Raw genomic sequence first — 22,003 nt, forward strand, 5'->3', positions numbered from 1 at the left:
TAATGTTCGAGACTTCTTCAGTGGTGAAAGGCTCATAAGGAATATTCCTGTAGTGTTGACAGTTGTTCTTCGTGTCTTCCATCCATCCAGCATTGTTGTTATGAGTAGCTGGCGTCGAAAGTTGGTTTCTGCAAAACTCATGAATTTCTTCTTGGCTTGGGTAGGATTTATTCTCAAAAAGTATATTGTCGCATTTACGGTTGTTAAACGGAGAGTTTTTGTTTTAATATGTCTAGGCATTGTTGAGCTGTGTTGTTTTCTGGATCATGTTGTGAGTGTCTTGGAGTGTTCAGAATTATTTCTTCAGTTCTTTTAATTACTTTTCGATTTCTTACTCCTCGGATGTATTCTGTAATTTGTCCAATATCCCTGTGCAATGATGCAATTTTCCGTAGCAGTCTTTTTTCCTAGGGTGCAATTCTGTTTTCAGTCCTTCCGATATTAGTTCTCCGTCGTGTTCTGATCTTAATGCCCATAACATTAGCAATTGCTGTTGCTGCACAGTAAATCGGCATATGCAAATATTCTAATATATGGGCTTCCACGATATAATTGGGTAGACCTTTAGTGTCCAATTTCAGTGTAAAAATGTCTGATACCAATGGGCTTAGAGGATTACCGATTATATGTCCTGCCTGTTATTTGTATAAATTTGATTATTAAATTCAAAGTAGTCCTGGTTTATGCAAATTATTAATTAATATATTATTAAATTAAACTCATGATTCCACATGAAAAATTAGTAACTTTTTTTCGAGAATTTTTTTCAAATGTTGATAGATTGGGCTATTATCGGAATAAGCGATTTATTATCATACTCTACAAAATAAAAAACCAAAAAACACGTGTTTAATATTTTTCAAAAATATATCAAATGACACCTGCCACTACCCTTACCCCACTTTCTCGGGGTGGATCTTTAAAATCGTAAATGGAAAGCCCCATTTTTTATTGCAGATTCGGATTTTACGTGAAAAAGTAACAGCCAGTGTTTCGCAGTGTATTTCTCGACATATTAGACCGCTTACATAATTTTCGTAGAATAGCATAATCAAGCTGGGTGAAGCAAGAAGGGTTCTAGCATCCGAAGGCAAAATAAAAGATCAGAAACTTCTTTATGAATTTTTAATAAATCACCTAGTATTAAAGGACACAGTCCAGTTGCATAACTTATTAGAAAAATTAAAAACATCTCGATAAGGTTCTCTAGAATTCTCGTTACAACCATGTTGAGACCCTTCTTCAGTTTCATTGAAAGAAGAGCTTTGTAAAGGATCACCAGAATGGTCTTCCACGTGGTCTATTTGGATTATTTTAGGTACTTAAAATAAAAAGTTTAAATCGGAAGTATTGTAACCTGAACTATTTGAACTGAAACTCTCATCAAAATGATCAGTTAGGGATTCCGAAGAAAGGTTTGAAGAAGATGGAATATCGAGGTTATTAATATTTTCAACAATATTCCCTAAATTTTTCGTAACCATCCTTTGTTAATGACGCTTAGAAACAAATCGTTTTTTTTTTAAACATAACTAATTTTAGGAAAAATTACACTTACCTTTTTGTAATAAAATAAAAACCAAACTCGGAAGTAACCTAACAAATGGTACCAAATCTTTAACAATATACTATAACCAAAGCAAGCATAAAAAAAGTTGATTATTTACACTATTTGCACTGTATACTGCTTAAATAGAATTCTTTTATTTCTTTTAAGCATTAATAATATTATAAGTAAACTGTGCCATTTATTTAACTAAGTATGACAACAATGACAATTGATATCATCCTTTTACCAGTTGCTAGTTGCCATACTTGTTTGTTCATCTTCAAGATTCATCTTGTTGATAAAAATTATATTTTTACTATTAGCAAACTTATATCATCGTGGTAACTAGAATAATAAAACAATTGTAACGAATTAGCTAGAAATAAAAGATTTTTACACTTTACCTAAAAACAAAAACATGTTTTGGATATATTAAACTATACAATTTTTAATTAATCATGATTTAACCTTTTCGTAAATAATTTATTATTCTATTGAAATATTTGCTATTTGATCCAATAATTGGTAAATGACGGACGTCCAGAAAACGTCCATATTTAATCCACGCAAAGTACGTCCTACTTCGTATGTCCAAAGTACGTCTATTTTACTTGGATATAGATGGGAGGTCATGTTTGATGTTATTCGATAGACTTTTGAGAAACATTAAACACCTATTTTTCAGTTTTTTATCCAATTTAAATTTCGCGTATTCGGCCGTCCCGCTTCTTTTGGCACACCCTGTATATTAACGTCGTTTTGGTTTCCAGGAGGAAATCATTCTCAAAATACAAATAAAACAAATTAGTTTGTTTTGTTACCTGAAAATAATGTGTTTATATAATAATTTCCATTTAGATAATGAGTTCCGATGAGGAAATCGAAACGTGAAGTAATATATTTTTAATTATCATTGTGATTTCTTTTCCTGACACAATGTAGTCATATTGCTTTGCTGGTAAACATACGGTAGTTAATTATTATTTGTTTTTCTTTTCACATACAACTGGGCTATAACGTAGAAGCCAAAATCGCGGATATCTTGTATACCTTTATCAGTACAACTGTTCCTAGTTTGCTTGTCACAATCATTTACACAGTAACTATGTCTGTGTCAGAAGTATTCGGTTGGATAGTACTTTTAACAATATGTTTTGTCTTTTTCTTAAACATTTGGTTTAAATATACTTGTATGAAATGTACGAGCAATGTGTGTTTAGTGGGGAAGACTGCTATAGTCACAGGAGGAAGTTTAGGTAAGTAATTATAAATTAATTCCTTTATTCGTTTTTTTTTAATCATTTTTTTAATAGTCGTCCCCTTAAGTAAGCATATAATTATTATAATCTCTTCTTTTTTACTTTCACGACTTAAGCTACGACCTGCTACGTCTTCAAACTGCATGTGATCTTCTACCATTTTTTGGGACTTGTTACACTTCAGCGACTAATTGGTTTGTAGTACTCAGCTACTTTTGATGCTATTTAAAGTGGCACTGAATCTAAATTTTATTTATTTTGATTTTTAATATTAAAACATTATAAAATACTTTCATTTAAAATAGAAAGTTGCACAATATTTTTTAAATTGCGGACGCTTTTAGATATTTTATGAAAATACCAAGCGCCATCTAGTGTCCTTTAAAGAAAAGTGAATGTCATAGTATTATGTATTATGCCATCATTATATTTATATGAATCGATTATTTCTTAAAGGGACTAAGTGATATTTTCAAGTTTTGAGAAAAACAGAAAAATGTTGTTTATTTTTTAACCTCTTGATATATTAAATATTTATATATAGTGACAGCATATATATATATATGCTGTCACTATTTTTCCGGGTTTGAGTCCGCGTTGTAAAATGCCGTTGTAAAATCTTGAAAACCATTGTTTTGGCGACGTTTCGGCAAGGTCTCACTTGCCATTCTCAAGCCTGGTGGATCTACTTCTCGTCGTTACTCGATTAGTACAGTACTAATCAGCATATAGCAATACAGCACTGAGTACACATAACATTCAAGGAGACTCATTTTTGTTTCTAGGGTGAGGTCATGGCTCTTGAACACAGAGCTCATAGTCAAGAATGCACGTGTTGCCTTTCAGATGCGACATTTAATCTCTTGGGTATTATCCCAAAAGATTAAATTAATAAGATTAGAAGCGTTTGAGTTATGGTGTTATCGTCGCATGCTCAGAATCCCGTGGACAGCACACACATCTAACGAACGCGTGCTAGAGACCGTGCACAAAGAGCGAGAATTGATCAACATCATCAAAATGAGAAAGGTCCAATACTTCGGTCATATAATGAGAGGACCTAAATATCGCTTACTCCGGTTAATCATTCAGGGCAAAATCGAAGGAAAACGTTGGGTTGGAAGAAAACAACTGTCCTAGCTGCGTAACATTAGACAATGGACAGGTCGAACGGTCAAGGAACTGTTGCATCTAGCTGCCAACCGAGAATCATTTCATCAGCTTGTCAATATGACGATAGCCAACGCTTGAATAAAAGCACGGCACACAAAGAAGAAGAAGTATTGTCCCACGACTCATTAATTATAGTTCCCAAGTAGTTGTATTGTGAGACACGTTCAATTCTCATTTAGTTCACATACAGATTTGCTCCAGTTATGTTTTCCTTACTGATGAGCATTAAATTAGCTTTGCTAGTGTTTATATCCAGTCCATATCTTCTACTTGTTTCCGTTATTTTGTTCATTAAGTTTTGCAGCCCTTCTATGATATTGGAAAACACTATTGTATCATCTGGATACCGCAGGTTATTGAACTTGACTCCATTTATTGAGATGCCTTCATCAATATCTTTTAGAGCCTCTTCAAAAATATGCTCTGAGTATAGATTGAATATCAGTGGTGATACACCCCTTTCTCACTCCCCTTAAGATTTTGATCTGATCTGTATATTCTCCATCTATTCGGAGCACCGCTGATTGATTCCAATACAGGTTAGCTATTATTTTTAAGTCTTTTCCGTCGATCCCTGTACTCTTCAGCACTTCCATCATTTGTTCAAGTCTGACTCTATCGAAAGCTTTCTTGAAGTCAATCAGGCATGCAAAAACATCACAGCTGGCATCTCTACATTTCTGAAACAATACCTGGACGCAAAATAAAGCTTCCCTCGTACCAACGGCGTTCACAAATCCAAACTGATTTTGCAATTTGTTCCTCGCATTTCGGGTAAATTCTTTTGTGGATGACTTTTAAAACAGCTTTAGCAGATGGCTCATTAGACTTATGGTCCTATAATCTTCACAAACTTTTGCTCGTGGGTTTTTGGGCAATGGTACGAACTCCGATTTGAGCCACTCTACTGGTATTTTTCCTGCCTTGTATATTTCATTAAATATTTCAGTTATTATTTTTATTTGTTCTGCATCTAATAGCTTCAGCAGTTCTACAGGAATTTCATCAAGTCCTGGTGCCTTTCCATCCTTCATCTGTCTGACGGCTGCCGTTATTTCTTCTGGTAGGATTTCGGGACCTGAATTTTCTTCAATGGTGGGCTCTTGTATTGTTCTAAGGTCATGGAAAAGTTTCTCCAAGTATTCTTCCCATATTTTCTTTTTATCTTCTTTGGTTATGGCAATATTGCCTTCATCATTTGTTATTTTTCCGCTGTTGCGTTTTCGAAACTTTTCAGCTATTTCCTTCACCTTTCGATGAACATTGAAGTTATCATATCGACTCTGATCCTCTATTTCTTGACATTTTTTTGTTTTTTGTTTCTCTTTGACTTCTTTAATTTTTCTTCTGACGATGGTATGTGTTCTCTTATATTCTTGGAGATTTTCTTTGTTTTTTTTTTCTCTGATCCATAAGTTCAAGTATTTTATCGGTCATCCACGATTTCATTTTCTCTGTATCTTTATTTAGGTGTTGTTCATTTTCTCTCACTGTTTCTTGTATGATCGTCAGACTTTCCTCAATAGTTCCTGTATTTCTGCATTTTAGCACATTTAATTTTGTATTGAGGTTTTCACTCACCTTCAGTCGAACATTGGGATCTTTCAGTTTTCTAACATCATACTTCTTCATCGAATGACTTGTAATCTTCTTCATTCTGACTTTGAAATTACCTACAACTGGTACATGATCAGAATTTATGTCTGCCCCGGGTATGTTTTGACAGATATATAACTGTCCCTATACCTCTTATTTGTAATTAATCTGATTTCATACAATCCTTCCCACAGAATCCTATGGAAATTTCCAGGGGTACAGTTTCCTTGGGTGTAGCTTAAACCAGATGTTCATTATTACTAATTGATTTGCTGCAGATGATGTCTTGCTGGCCACAACTTTGGAGATGAAGTCACCCATGGCAATTATTAGATCTTGCTTTTTTAACCTTCTTACGCCTTGATTAATGCTATGGTATAGTTCTTCTATATCTTCTTCTTTTCCTTCTGTAGTAGGGGCATACACTTGAATTATATTGATGTCGATTGGTCTTGCTTTTAGTTGTATGAGCATCACTCTTGCTGAGATTGGGATGAAGTTGTCAACAGATTTTGCCACTTCTTTTGTCAATATAATGCCGACACCCAATTCATGATTGCGGTTCTGTTCCAGAATAGTAAACGCGGTTTTCCCCGATATTCCCAGAATATTTAATTTCATGTGTACCATTTCTTGTATTGCATTATGGATTTTACCTTCCTGTGCCATGGTTTTCACGTTCCATGTGCCTATTCTGATGTCTTCTTTGCGTTTTAATCTTTTTGTTATACTTGTACTTTACTTGCTTACTCCGGAATTGAACGTCGCTGCAAGCATAGCCATTTGATTCTACTAGGACTTATCCAATCCGGATCTTTAATGAAGTGTCTTGTCCCAATATTTCTTCCTTATCTCTATGCCGTTGACAGTTTAAAGCCAGTTTCTTAACTCCAGGACAAAGGGGTGCCCTACCCTTTACTAGCTCCTCCACCCGAAGCTGTTGGCCAGTAAACAGGGGATTGCTTATACCGGCAATCGCTCGGTGGAATTTTCGTCATATCTGGCTACCCTCACTTAGTTCAGCCTGCAGACCAACGCAGTTGCCCGGGGTATAGCACGTGGAGCCATAAGTGAGAGTCAATTGTCTTATGAGGACCAGTTATCAAGAACCATCTCCCGTCTATGACGCTCGATGTGGTCGTTCCAATAAAAGGTGCTACCTCTATAACATAACTCTACACTCCAATATATGCCAGACTGAAGCTATCACATCACAATGGAAATTAGAAACAAGAAAGAAATGTATCAAACGAGGGCCGCAGGAAATGGATACACAATTCAGGACTAAGTTTTTATAGGGTTGAATCGTAATTTTTTATTGAATGCGTAATGTTTTCATTTCATGTTTTCGGTGAAAGAAAAACCGCTAACAGAGCAGCAAAAAACAAACCGCTTCAATTAGGCAATGTCGAAGATTTCGTGGACCGTTGATGACTGGTCCAGAGTCATAGTCAGTGACGAATTGAAATTTGATGTTGCGTGGAAGACATTCGAAAACGGGTAAGAAGTAAAAATAGTAAGAAAAAAGTAAAAATAAAGCATTCCATAAAGATTACCCCAAAAGAACTGTTAAGTTTCCGAAAGGAATTATGATTAGGGGGATGCATGTCATCAGCGGGTCTATATGAGCTGGTGGAAGGTACAATTAACACAGCAAAGTATCAAGAAATTTTGAAAAATAGTCTTGTACACTTCCCGTCATATAAAACTGGTACACTTTTTTTCCCAATGTAAACCTGTGTTCAGATTGGACACAATGGTCCGTGAATTAATTCGTTGTTGCCATCACAGATAACGGAATTGCACAAAATCTAAATATATAAAAAATAACGTTCAAAAATGTATAAAGTTTTTAGATAGGTATTATTTTTACCATTAACAACAAAAAACCGTATCTAATAAATTTAAAAACCAGAGATAGGGTTGAGTTAATATCCAAAATATTTGAAGAATCTTTAAACCTAGGGTATTGGTACACGGAACATTGGAATGCATATACTGTAATTTAATAATTTAATTACCTACCGAACACGAATTGTATTTTGTGTCAATAAGTTTAGTAACAGGCAAACTACCAAAATTTAAATTATTATTTATTACAAGAACAATAAATGTGAAAAACTTACATTATACTTTATTCTACGTATTATTAACTATAAAATCGGGACGAAAAAACGCTTTTCAAAACGTGACAGTTACGATTTACAAACCAATATCTCACTGTAATGTTTTATTATAATAATTTAAAGTTATGTCTAGATTGATTATCTATCATTATTTTTGAATTTTCATAAATTATAATAAAACACAAATCAATGTGTGAGTACTTAATTGAGATTATAGAAATTTACAATAGTAATAGGGGAATTTTTTAGGATGCATGTTTAAATAAATGTGACTAACTGATAGAGAATATTCGATAATGTTTTAGTTTTTAGTATACTCAAAACTGGCGGTCTGTCGCACAGCCCTGCTTTTAGCTGGTTTCATATAATATTTTCGTTGAACTGGCAACAGTGTCCTAGAAATTAGAATGACACATGTGACAAGACCAACGTACACAACTTAAAAAACACGGTTTTTGGTTATAAGAGTTGTACCAGTTTTTTATGACGCGAACGGTACCAAGTGCTCACGATCTATACCCGGACTTGAATTTTATATTCAGCACCATGTATGGCATACAGCACCGTCCTGCTGGAACGGTGCTGTATGACCTACAAAAACAACTGAAAAATGGTCTTTAAATGTTCAATTAAAGTTTTCTCATGGCCTTCGAACAATAATGAGACATTACTAGCATGAGATGAAACGGAAATTGCGTTATGATCCCCAGAGAACCGGCCCCGATTTGAAGAGTAAATTAGGTGAGTTTATGGGATAGTTTCGCCCCTGACTTGTGTAAATCCTTAGTACGAACAATGCCAGACAGGATTGCCGCGGTTATAAAGGCGCGTGGCGATGTAACGCCATATTAAAATAGTAATTTCTTGAATTTTCCGAACGTTAAGTTGTCACAGTATTTGAACCCGTTTTTTTTTTCAATAAGTAGTTTGTGAAGATGAACGTTTTCAATAAATTTTCGTTTGTCTGAACATTTCGTTGTTTGGACTCGTATTAATAGTTATTATTTTTTGCAGGTATTGGACATGAAACAGCACTATCGCTGTTGTCAAGAGGTTGTCGAGTTATAATAGCAGACAGAATCATAACCGAAGATATTAAAAAATCTATTATTAACGAAACAAAGAGCTCGAATTTTGTTCTTGAGTATGTAGACTTTGCCTCGTTCAAATCCGTTAGAGATTTTGTTGAGAAATTAAATAAAACCGAAGAAAAAATAGATATATTGATAAACAATGTTGGAATAGGAAGATGTGACGGTACACTTACTGAGGATGGTTTAAACAGGGTTATGCAAATAAATTATTACAGTCCATTTTTGCTGACACATTTACTTATCGGTAAGTATTGTAAAAAATGTTATCAAAATCAAAGCAATTTTCCCAGTGCCCAGTTATTTTTATATTTCATTTAATATTTAACTTTTAATAATAAAATGCATCAAACGCCCCCTTATTTATTTCACCTAGCGGAAAACATGCACAGTAAACTTTAAAAAATTGGCATCAGTTATTATATATGACAGTAGACTCGCGATTATCCGAGGTAATTGGGACCTTGACTACCTCGGATACCGAAAAAACTCGGTTAACACTGAATCTTTTGAGTAGTTATCTCATCTGTATTTTCTTCTTCTTCTTCTTCATGGGTGACGTTTAGAACTAGATTGGTAATTGCATCATCTGTCAGCTCCATTTCTTCATCTAGATTCATCCAATCGATGATGTCTTGGTTTCCGATTGTTTGTTCTACTGGTAATTGATTGGCTAGGTTGGCTATAGAATCAACTTCACAGTCATAAGTTTCATTTTGAACGTCTTGTGTTTTATTGTCTTGGATAGTGGACACTTTTACGTCGTCCCAAGCAAATGCAATCCAATAGCAAACATCTTTAACCGTGATCTTTTTCAATACCTCAATTACAGTCAGCCCTTCATCCAGCTTAGTTAGCAGTACCTGAAGAAGCTTCCGTCGATAATTCCTCTTCATTGCTTCTATAACGCCTTGATCTAGGGGTTGGATAACAGACGTCACATTGGGTGGACGGAACACAGCTCGTATGTCACTACTAATCAATTCACTCGCATCTGGGTGAGATCGTGCGTTGTTCAATAACAACAAAGCTTTCTGGGGCAGATTTTTGTTTATTAGGTAGGCATCAATGACTGACACGAAGGTATTAAAAAACCGGTCCTTAAAAGTGTTACAGTCCATTCATGCATTGCGTTGGTTGCTATAGATTGTAGGTAAGCAATTTATTTGGACATTTTTGAATGTCCTTGGATTTCTGGATTTTCCAATTAAAAGAGGTTTTAATTTTAATGAACCAAAAGAATTGTTGCAAATCATGATTGTGACTCTCTCTTTGCTTTTTTTGTAACCTGATATAGTTCCTTCATTTTTAGCAGCTAGTGTTTTCGATGGAAGTATTTTAAAGTTAGGGCCTGTCTCATCACAGTAAAATATTTGGTCTGAAGTTAGTCCATCTTTAAGAATAATGTCTTGTAATTTTAAATAAAATGTTCCAATTTCAGTTGAGTCAGTAGAAAGTTTTTCGCCGCAAATATTCAATTGTCGGATGCCATATTTCTTCTTCCATAAGTAAATCCATCCTTCACCAGCACAAAAGTTTTCTCCTCCATCCATAAACTTCTTCTGGAATTCAATAGCTTTTGCTTGGAGTATTGGACCACTTATCGGGCTGCTCACTCCTCTTATTTGTGAAAACCACAAGAACAACGCCTCAGAAGTTTGTTCATGGTCCCCTTTCTTCATAGTCTTCCGGGCCAATCCACTACCACCACTCACACTTCGGTTGACCCTTCGGCTTACGCTTCCAATCTCCAAAATTTTGATGATTGAATTTTTGTTTCCAAAGGTACAACTACTCTCTTCCGCTTTCTACTCATATTGCACAGAAAGATGCTCTCTTACACTCACAAAAATCAACTTATAAAAAACTAATTATGAAATCGAAACTAATAAACTCGAATAAGTACAAAAAACAGTAAATAAAAGAAGAAATTTTACCGTACGGTAACTTAATTTGACAATCTGAATGACAACACACAAAGCGGTAGTTCAATTCACACTGATTAACATAGAAAGGAACAGGAAGTTGTAGACAAAATACGACACAGATGGTAATAAGGCGGTGACCAATTTCTGAGAATACCGACTCGACATCAGCTTGACCTAAAGCGTACCTTACACACAATTCTCTTCTTATCAATAATCTACAATTTTCAATAGATTGCTCATATAACAGCTGCCGATATAACTTGTGACCATCGACCCTTTTTTTATTACTCAATATTGTGATTCAACAAGTACGACTATAAAAGTAAAACCGAGGCAACGTTTTGCCTCGGTTAACCGAGGGGCTCGGATAACCTAGAGTGGGATAATCGCGAGTCTACTGTATATACACACAACGCAAAAGTCTAAGGATATTTTAATAATTTGACAATACCAATGACAGAAATTTCATGACCATATAAATTTGCTTGTACTATAATTTTTGATACAGACACTCACTTCTTATCAAAAAAAAATTGTAAAACTGATAGCAATACGTGTTTTAGCATGTTTTTTATAAGGGACAAAAAAATCGACATTTTTATGTTTTGTTTATTTTTAATTTTGGTCACTTTATACCATTCTTGCTTAATAGGTGAGTTAAAGATGTTGTCTTTTTACCATGCAACGACAACATTTAACATTGGACGAGATGAATAGAACCGTGGGCCTCCTGGTATGCGACAAACTCAAGTTGCTGACCAGCTGGGTGTCTCCCAAAGCGTCGTAAGTCGTTTGTGGCGTCGCTTTAGAGACACTGGGAGTCCAACCGAGCAACATCCAGGACGTGGTCGCTCTACAACCGTCGCTCAAGACCGATATTTAATTTTAAATGCCAAAAGGCAGCCAACAATCACAGCACCCGAGCTGGTTAATGAATTAAAGCTTGAACATAATGTAACAATTAGCAGCAGTACTGTGAGGAATCGTCTCCATGAAGCCAATCTTCGTAGTCGCCGACCACTGAGATGTCCACCTCTATCTAGAGGCAATCGCGCTACAAGATTAACCTGGTGTTAAGAGTTTCAAAATTGGACTGACAATGACTGGGCCACAGTTTTGTTTACGAGACGAGTCTAGATATGGATTTCATCCAGATTCTCGTCGGACAAGAGTTTGGAGACGACCCGGAAATGGAGAACGATTACGACATCTTCAAGAAGTGTATGCATACAGAGGTGGTACATTATCAGTGGAATCATGATTGACGGAAGAACTGACCCCATTTTCCCACGTGGCTTTCTCACAAGTCAGCAATATTTGGACACTATTTTTGAACCTGTTATGCGCCCATTTGCTGCTACTGTTGGAGAAAATTTTTACGTTATGCGTGATAACGCTCGACCACATGTTGCGCATATTGTAACAAACTGGTTGGATAACGAGGGTATTGATGTATTGCCGTGGCCAGTACAATCATCGGACTTGAATTCCATTGAGCATATAGCTCCAACGAAGAATTACTCCACATATGGGCAATATCTACAATGAATTTCAATTATAAGAGCTTCTGAGAGAACAATGGACACAACTACCTCAAGCAGACGTTAACAATGTGATAAGGAGCATAAACAGTAGATGTAGAGCTGTGATAAGCCAACGTGGTGGCCATACTTTATTTTAAGTTTATATTTCGTATTTTTGACATTTTATGGTGGTATGTGAAACATGGGTGATTTGCAATATATTTTTTTTGCTCCAATTTTCTGTTTCTTTTTTGCAATTTATGGTTTTTGACATATTAAACAACAATTTAAATTACACATTTTGTATTACTTTTTTTAGGTTGATTATAGATAAACAAAATACCTGTATTTATAAAAATATCCCTAGACTTTTGCGTTGTGTGTACTAATGTTTGTCGCTCCCATTTACCAAACTCCAATATCAGGAACCGTCACCGCAAGGCGTGCTCCAATTTGTGCTGTATTTGATGGAATGCCGTTAGACAAGAGATGTACTGGAGATTATTATTAATTTGCAACAAGATAAAAATATTATCGAGTAATGCAATTTAGGAATTCGGCCTCATATAGAAATCAAGCCAAACAAACTTATGACGAAAGGATATAAAATACTACTATTTTATTAAGATAAATACTTTTTTGATTTTTTTTTAATTTAAGTTTTTTTTGTAGATTTACTAAAAAAATCCGAAGAGCCCAAAATTCTTTTTACATCATCGCTATTATCATTTTCGCATGAGTTACTTGTCGAAAATGTAACAGAGGATAACATTATTATATCAAATAGGATTACAACCTATTTTACATCAAAATTTTGTACGGTTGTTGCTTCTGATATTTTTGCAAAAAAACTACGTAAGCATAACATCAAGTGTAATAGTTACCATCCTGGGGCAGTCAAGACTAATATTTTTAATGAATCACGAAAATATATGACTTTAAATGTACTAGATATTATAACCACCTTTCTTGGTGAATTAATGATTTTTGTATCTGGACAGGTAAGGAGAGAATTTTTTATTAATTTTTTATTATCCAGGGAGTAAAAGTATGTCTGCTCCTGAAATATTAAAGAATACTCAATAGTCTTCCGGGTTAAACCGCGTCGATTATCATTACGCCGAGCTTTCTTCATCCTCTTTAATGTTTTCTTTAGGGCTTCCGAAGTCTCAGTCTCTCGAGCCCCCAGACACTACTACACTGATCTCTAATCAATGCATTAGTTAGTAATTTGATTAAATATAATATAGACTTTAGCCATCATATACATTTTAACATTATCTATACGATTATGTATAAATTATTTTTAAAATTCTTTATGATTTTATTTAATTTTATTTAATTTTTCATAATTTTTTTATAATTTTTTATATTTTTTTATAATTTTTTATATTTTATTTTTTTTATAATTTTTTATAATTTTTTATAATTTTTTATGTTTTATAATTTTTTATAATTTTTTATAATTTTTTATAATTTTTTATAATTTCTTATTATTTTTTTATAATTTTTTATAATTGTTTATAATTTTTTATTATTTTTTTTTTCATTTTTTATTATTTTATATAGTTTTAGTTAATTTTGTATAATTTTAGTTAATTTTGTTAATTTTTGTTAGTTTTGGTTAATTTTATTTAATTTCGTGGTAAATTTTATTGAATTGTTATTAATTTTACTTAATTTTGCTTAATTTTATTTAATTTTTTATAATTTTTAATAATTTCTTATAATTTTATCAGTTTTTATAATTTTAAATAATCTTTTATAATTTTTGATAAGTTTTTATAATTTTATCTAACTTTAGCTAATTTTATTTAATGTTTAGCCTGCGTGATTTTTCAGATAATCTATCCATTTTATTTGCGGTTTTTTTTAATATGGTTGTTCCATGATTTCCAGTGTATAAGTATCTGCAAAACAATTATTTGTAGGTTAATAAAAAACTAATATATTCACACGAATAGATTCGTTTATTTTAATGACTCAAAGTATATATAAACTTTGAATGTTTCTCTGTGAATATCGATACCTGAATGGGTACAAAGAACCCTTGTCTACAACCGACCTCAAAACCGACCTGATGAAAATGTACGAGTATACTGCTATGCAATAATAAACTAAAACGATTATAATAAGAGAAATTTAGTTATTAAAAATATTTACAAATCATAGGATGGCGATTCTAATAATAGATATCCTAGCAAGGTAGGTGAAATGTACGAGTATACTGTTATGAAATAATAAACTAAAACGATTATAAAAAGAAAAATTTTGCAATAAACAGGGTGGACAGACAATCACCTGAATATTGAATTTAAATATGTACAATTTGCGTAAATAGTTTCTTATTCAATAACTTGACTTTTTGCCTTAGGGTATGTTTAGCGAACTTCCATATATTATTAATCTGTCTTCTTCTTCATTTACTTTTCCTCCTAATTTGGAATTGAACTCTCGAATTATTAACGTTAATTTTATTTCTTTCTTAGAGCGTGTTAACTCTTCGCCGTGATATGTGCTTGTTGGTGCGTATTGTACAGTTTTTGCAGTTATCTCCCATTTTTATATTCTCACTGCGTGGATCAGTTGCCAGTGCATCCTTCTATCTTTTCTTAGGATAAACAACTAACCTTCTACACTAGGACCTTTCCCAAAATGTTGTATTGATGAGTCTTTCATCACTTGCTCTTAGTACACGTTCCTCCCATTTTATTCCGTTTGTTTGATGCATCAAGCTATTTTTTCATCTCCGTAGAGTTTCTGAAGGTTATGGTTATGACATTTCTCTGTTGTTTTGGCCCTACAAGACCCAAAGATAGTCCGCAGTATCTTCCGACCCAATACCAGTAATTTTGTTGATAATAGTTTTATGTACTCTTATTTTTGCTGTTTTTGAAAGCATTCTTAATTTAGTACCATCCTTAGGCTGTTTCCTAAAATGACCCTAGCTTCCACGTTCTTTTCTAGCTATTTTCAGCTGTTATAATCGCTTCCATGTGCTTTAATTACTTAACAAGTTCCAAGTTGTATCTTTTTCTTTTCATGGTGCCGTCTCCTTTCGAAGGTTGATGATCCAAATGGCAATTGTAGTTTTGGAAACTTTTGCGCGAAAGATTTCTGCGGATGAGCGGTCGAACCATTTCCTCAGGTCTTTCAGTCACGAGTTCTGGCATCTTCCTACTGATCTTTTGCCCTTTTGCCCTGTACTTTTCCTTTCAGTATAAGTTGAAGTAATTCGTATTTTATGTAGTTGTATAAATGTATACAACTCGAAGTTGTATACATTTATAAATACGTTTTGTCCAAGTCATGGTTTTTTTGTAACCATCAAGTAAATGGGTCTTATCCTTATTAACCAATTTTTGTTTGCACCTTGTCCTTCTTATTGGTGCATATACCTGTATGATTCTGAAACATATTCGATTTAATTTAAGCATAATCTACGATATTATATCTGATATGTCCTTAGTAAACTGTTTGATGAATCTTATTTATTATAAAGCCTACTCCGTTGGTACAATTTATTGTATTTTTTGTTTTCCTTTCCATCTTTTCTCTGGTAGACCTGTGAGATCCCATGGTATATTTTTTTCAGTTTTTTTTGAAAGCCATCGATGGTAAAACCGGTTGTACTGCAACCAATTGACTCAGGTTTTAGTGTTAACTCTAGCCGAGATTAAGTAAGTAATATAATCTATCTAGAGACGAAAATTTCAGTACTTAGGACATGTGATAAAAAGGGCGGAAGTAATCCTTATTACAACTTATTGTGAAAGCCGAAATTAGAGGAAAGCGAAATGTGGGAATATCAAGAATATCCTGGCTTAAAAATCAAAGGGAATGGTTTGATTGATGTAGTACAAAACTATGTAGTGCGGCGGTCAACAAGGTCCCGATCGTCATGATGATTTCCAACCTTCAATTAAAGATGAAACTTGTAGAAGAAGCACAGTGGCGGCTCAGTTAAATTAGAAATTGAAAATTTTCTGGTGTCTCATCTCGGATAGAACCCGGGCTGTAGATTAGTTAGTTTTCTCTGAAGCAATAAAAAAGTCAAAATATTAATCAGTAAAAAGTCAATCTCGCATCGGAAAAGAGATCCACTCTCAAACGGATGGGGGCCTTCTTCGAGAGCCTTTGTATAAAAGTAAGATTACTGCGATGCTACGTCTTCTCTGTCCTTTGTTATGGTGTTGAGTCACGAACCTTCAACGGAGATATGTGCAGAAGATTAGAAGCATTTGAGATGTGGCTATATCGAAGAATACTTGAGATCCTGTGTACTAACTGAGTCACAAATGAGGAGGTCCTCAGAAGAACTAAGAAGTACTGACAAAAGGTTACAATACTTTCGACACATTATATAAATCCAGATATGCCCTCCTACAAGCCATCCTGCAAGGAAAAATATTTGGAAAGCGAGGTCCAGGAAGAAGAATAACATATTGTTTAAAAAACCTCAGCACCTGGTACAACACAAATCTATGCAGCTTTTCCGCGCTGCTGCAGACAAAATAAATATTACCATGATGATCGCCAACATTCGGGGATGTCAATAAAAAGACAAGCACGTCAATAAAAAGAAAGAATTAACCACATGTAATTAAAAATCGATGGCGTCAGTATTGAACAAGTAATGACAAACAGCAAAAGTAAAATACCTTGGGATTACACTGGTCAGCTATGGAGATCACAGTACAGAGACAAATAATCACCAAACGGTAAAAGAAGGGTCTGCCGATCACGTGTACTGAAAACCTTCTATAAAGATATCAGTCTGCCAATAAATAAGTAGAATTACTTATAGAGTGAACGAAGGAGAAGAAAGAACGATTTATTTATCCACACGAAAGACTGTTCTGGAAGTAAGTTTCAAGAAAACCGCTACAATCATGGCAAGTTATAGTTCGCTTGACGTTGCACATTTGTTTACTAATCGATATTGATAAGGACGAGTACATTATTAATGTATTTTTATATATCTTAAAACAAACGTTTTAAAAAGTTGCATTGATAGACTGCAAGTGTTATTAAAAAACTGTTTACCAATTTGTAGCGGCAAGGACAAAAACATTAATAGAAAATTTCCGCGAACGTTGTAAACAGTTATTTTCGTAAGTATAATTAATAATACCTACTAATTGATAGTGATAAGAAAAGGAAAAAATTATTATTACTGCAATTTGAAAAAAGTTGCGAAATATTATATGATTATAAGATTAGAAGATGGATGGATCACTAAAAGTATTTTGCCTGGCAACTTAAGGGCTGGGCAAAAGAGATATCTGCCCAGATAACTACTGATGTAAGTACAAAGATGACATTGTCTGGGAGAAGATCTTTAGAACAATAGAACAATAAAATCCTTAAAAATGGATAGAAAGCAAAAAAATTCATATCAGCCTAATAACGCTAAAGGATTGGAAAGATCAAAATGTATTGACCGAAGATTTTTTGGTCCTTTTCTGAAAATAATGACCCATCAGAGACATTTTTAATAGACAAAAACTCAATAACAAAATTCTGAAGTCGAGAAAATTCTAATGACAATAAAAAATGGTGGAAAATATGCTTTTGAATCTACAGTTTTCACATTAAACTTTCAAAGTATAGACCGGACTCACTAACACACACACACCTAACTACGTCAATTCAAAAAACTATCTGGACTGCTACTCCAGAAAGCTTGTATAAAGAAACAATAGACTCATATCCGGTCTATATAAACAATTTGATTCGTGAAAAAAGGAAATTAAGAAGAAATGCCAAAATACTCGAGCCCCAATAGACAAAACAAATCTAAACAGTAACAACTTAATTATTAAAATTTTTTTGGAAAACCTTTGTCTGAGTGAAAATAAAGAATAGTTACTATGGAAACTGGCAAGGAAATTGAAATCCCAACAACAATCTAAGACTCTAGATTGTAAGTAAGTACTGCTGCGGAATGTCTAATGTCTGTATTCCAATCTCATCAAAAATAAGCTTATGCAAACGATGAAAAACCCATTTTAGCCATACTGGATGCCCCATATCATATGAGTTCACCGATCAAAAAATAAAAATTTGTGAAATCACAGAAGTGACTGCAAAATTAAATAAAAAAATAGGTAAAAGAAATAAAATAAGACTTACTCACAATCAATTTAATTTTACTACCAAACCGACCGGTTTCGCTTTCTACACTTTGCAAAGCATCTTCAGGTCAACCGGTACAAAGTAAATTAAATGCTGAAATTATAAAAAGCCCATATTAGAGTGCTGTCTTCTAAAGATAAAGATCAAAAAAGTTACAGTAACTATGCCAATATTACATGTATGTATGTAATAATATATATGCATAAAATTGATTAAGCAGACAAAGTAAAACCCACAAATTGGTAAGAGATAATCTTTTGAATTGTAATACATTAGTAACAAACAAAATAGTACTTACATGTCGGTACAAGAATTATTAGTTAGTGATTCGTGATACATAGTTCAAACTATCCTGTATTGCTGATGATGGGTAATCTTCGGTTAATATTGTAACTGTCTGACAATTAGCGAGGAAGTTTCTTAAGGGGAGAGACGTTAACAAATGATTTATTATATAAATAACCTATTGGCTACTAATAATAAAAAAGTCTATGATTGTCTGATTAAATTTATAAATACTGCAAATGTGTGTCTGTAGTCAATCTTAGCTAAGTTCTTTAATCTTTGTTTTAACCCAATTGTTATTTACCATTCTTTCCGTGACTTATTGCTAGTAATGTCTTAAACAATTGTCCTGATGGGTCCCTGAACGAGAAGTGAGTATCCCTGTTTTTCCTGATATTTGTTTTTTCTTGCTATCATTTTCTCTTTTTGTTTCATTCAGTTATAGGGATTTTATGAGGTTTTTTTTTTTACTTGAATAGATACACTTTTTGCACTAGCAATTATTAGTATAGATATACACTTTTTTTATTTTCTTTAGTATTAATTATATTAGAACATTAATATTAGTAATTTTTCTTTTATTATTATTTCTCAACATGTAATTGGCTAAATAGCTAAGTGTTAAAGCCACAAAAAAATCACTTGTTTTATTATGTGACCTTCCAGCTCCAATTAACATCTTAGTAAATTTGCTGTTATAACCAAGCATTTTGTCTTTTTTGGGAAAATTGCCATGTTAAATTTTCTGGCGGTTTTACTAAATTGGTGCAACATACGTTGTAAACCATCTTCACGTTGAGAGAGTAGTATTGCGTCGTCTGTATAGCAGATTATTTAAATTTGTTTTTCTCCCATTTCGTATCCTTTTATAGATCTTACTTTTTTTATTATTTCATCCATATTCAGGTTGAACAATAGAGGACTCAGGATTTCTCCCTATCTTATCCCATTGCCAGCTTCAATGGGCTTAGTTCTTCGCTAGTTAGTTCACGCTGTAAAGGCGCGTACTGACTTGGGCAAATTTATTCGCACGAACGCAGTGTGCGCAAAAATGCTCAGGTCTGTACATTTTTCCACCCAAAGTTAACCCGCACAGATGCTATCTGTCAGTGGTCGGTTTCTGGACGACATCAAAGAATATTTACGCGTCAATTTGCTCAGTTTGGACGGTATTTGTGAATGTAACTGTTGTCCCCGTACTCTGTACAAATTGATTATATGATGATATGATACATAGGCTGCACTTGCGATTATCATCTCGTTCCATGCTGATATATTGTACAAAATTACGCGTGTGTGCGCGCACAGCGTACGTGCGAGTTAATTTTCTTAAGCCAGTACCCGCCTTAAGATTTTATTGGCAATTGGTCATGACTCATCCTTTTCTACTGATTATTGGCTTATATTACATAATACTTTTAATCATTTCAGACTCCAAAAGACGCCAGTCAAACTGCAGTGAATATCGTAGTTTCAGAAGAATATAAAAATGTTACTGGAGAGTTTATTGGTATTTTCTTACCAAGTCTTAAACCTCGAGGGTCACACAACAAAATATTTTGTAAGAAGATATGGAACATTTCGGAAAAGTTGGTAAAACTGCAACCGAATGAAAAACTATAAATTATGTATTTGAATTGTTTTTGTGTAAAATTTATATACTTTTTAAATAAAAAATTAAGAGATGTATTATTATTTTATACTAATATCTTATGATCTATTCTAAGTGATGAGTTCTTTTATTCTAATTTTAGCTCCGCTTCTTGTAAAAAAAACCTTTTGTCTGGTTTCATAGCTATACGTTTAAACTTCAATATATATTTTTTACCATCACCTATCACTGGTAGTTATATTTAAAACTGTTGTTAAAAATTATTTTTCTAACAAATAGCAATGAGTACTAGACCTTAAGACTGGTTTTCAGTATAGTGCTTCCACTGTTCGTTTTGGTCCTTTCAGGACTCTTCAGAGCGACTATGCAGAAGCCCTAAATGTAGAATCAAATATTTTCCGTCAAAAGAAGTAATAATAAAATAGCTTCATACATAAACATACACGATGGCGCCGTAGCTTATGAATAAAGTTATTTTATTATTACTTCTTTTGACGGAAAATATTTGATTTCACGTTTAGGCCTTCTGCATAGTCGCTCTGAAGTCCTCAAAAACGAAATACATATAAGCGAATAGTGGAGGCACTGAAATTAAGTCTTAACTATCTTTTCTGTATCTTTATTTCCCCGTTTTATGTATAATAAACCAGTTCACAAAATTGATATGTTCTGAAATGCAAAATTTAGATGCCCCATGTCGCTCCGCTCATCGTTTGTTTTGCTTTGAAAATTGTAGAAGGCTCAAATTTAGGCAATAATCTGAATTTTGGTTTACAAAATTAAGAAATTTTCAGAATTCGACTTTTTGTTTTTAATTTATTATAGTTTTTCATTAACATATTGGATAATAAAAAGTGTAGTGGTGTAAAATACAGTATGAAAATCGTATTGCCATAATAAAGAGTCTTCTTCTTGACTGGCTTTACAACTCGGGGTGAGTCTTAGTGAGGCCACATCCACTACAGCCCTCCATCTTCTTCGATCTTGCGCATCCATTTTCCATTGCTGTACCCCAACCCTATATAAATAAGCTTCAACATGATCCTTCCATCATTTTCAGGATCTTCTACCTGATCTTCTACCTTCTGGTCTATCAAAAACCACTGTCTTTAGTACTCTGTATTTCTATGATCTTACCACATGACCTGCCCATCTTATCCGGTTAGGTTTTATGTTTGAGGATGTTTTCAGTGGCATAGAAAGTCACCAATTCAGCATTACGGCGCCTTCTCCACTCTGTCAATTCATTTCTTTTTCTATGTTGTCATCTGTGATTATTTTCCCCAGATATTTAAACTCTTTTACTACTTCGAAGTTTACTCTTCTATTCATTTTTTCGAAGATCCAGACTACCTGATTCCTCCTCGAGCTGTGAAAACACCTCTCTCCCGTTTCTTGTAGAACGAGCGGCTGCATTTAGATTAGCAGCAAAGGCCAACAATAGTTTTGATCCTCGATTCGCAAATACTCCTGTCAGCTCAGACGATATTTTACTTATTGCATATTCAAGGGCCAAATAGAATAGCAACGGTGATAAGGTGTCTTCTTGTCCTGACGTAATACTAAATGGCATCGACGTTGTGTTTCCTATCTTTACCTGCGCATATGAGTCTGTCACGCACATTTGAGTTAGTTCCACTAATTTTCTTGGTATTCCCATTTCTAGCATTGTTAACCATGGTTTACTTCTTTTTATCAAATCATATGCTTGCTGGAAATCTAC

The 22,003-nt window shown here is 33.8% G+C and overlaps 1 protein-coding gene across 1 annotated transcript; it reads left to right on the forward strand.

The window, feature by feature from the left end:
• Window positions 1-2,476: 2,476 nt before the first annotated feature.
• On the forward strand, window positions 2,477-20,349 carry LOC140441524 (retinol dehydrogenase 13-like). The gene is made up of 4 exons (XM_072532306.1): window positions 2,477-2,805; window positions 8,718-9,041; window positions 12,918-13,246; window positions 20,100-20,349. The coding sequence occupies exons 1-4, from the start codon at window positions 2,655-2,657 to the stop codon at window positions 20,289-20,291; spliced, it is 996 nt and encodes a 331-aa protein (XP_072388407.1). The 5' UTR covers window positions 2,477-2,654; the 3' UTR covers window positions 20,292-20,349.
• Window positions 20,350-22,003: the final 1,654 nt, after the last annotated feature.

Source organism: Diabrotica undecimpunctata, chromosome 1 (assembly GCF_040954645.1).
Source record: "Diabrotica undecimpunctata isolate CICGRU chromosome 1, icDiaUnde3, whole genome shotgun sequence".
Classification (NCBI taxonomy): Eukaryota; Metazoa; Arthropoda; class Insecta; order Coleoptera; family Chrysomelidae; genus Diabrotica; species Diabrotica undecimpunctata.

Coding starts and splice junctions, on each gene's coding strand:
- LOC140441524 (XM_072532306.1), top strand. CDS start 2,655: ATGTCTGTGTCAGAAGTATTCGGTTGGATAGTACTTTTAACAATATGT. Junction 2,806..8,717: donor AGTCACAGGAGGAAGTTTAG/GTAAGTAATTAT, acceptor TATTTTTTGCAG/GTATTGGACATGAAACAGCA. Junction 9,042..12,917: donor GCTGACACATTTACTTATCG/GTAAGTATTGTA, acceptor TTTTTTTTGTAG/ATTTACTAAAAAAATCCGAA.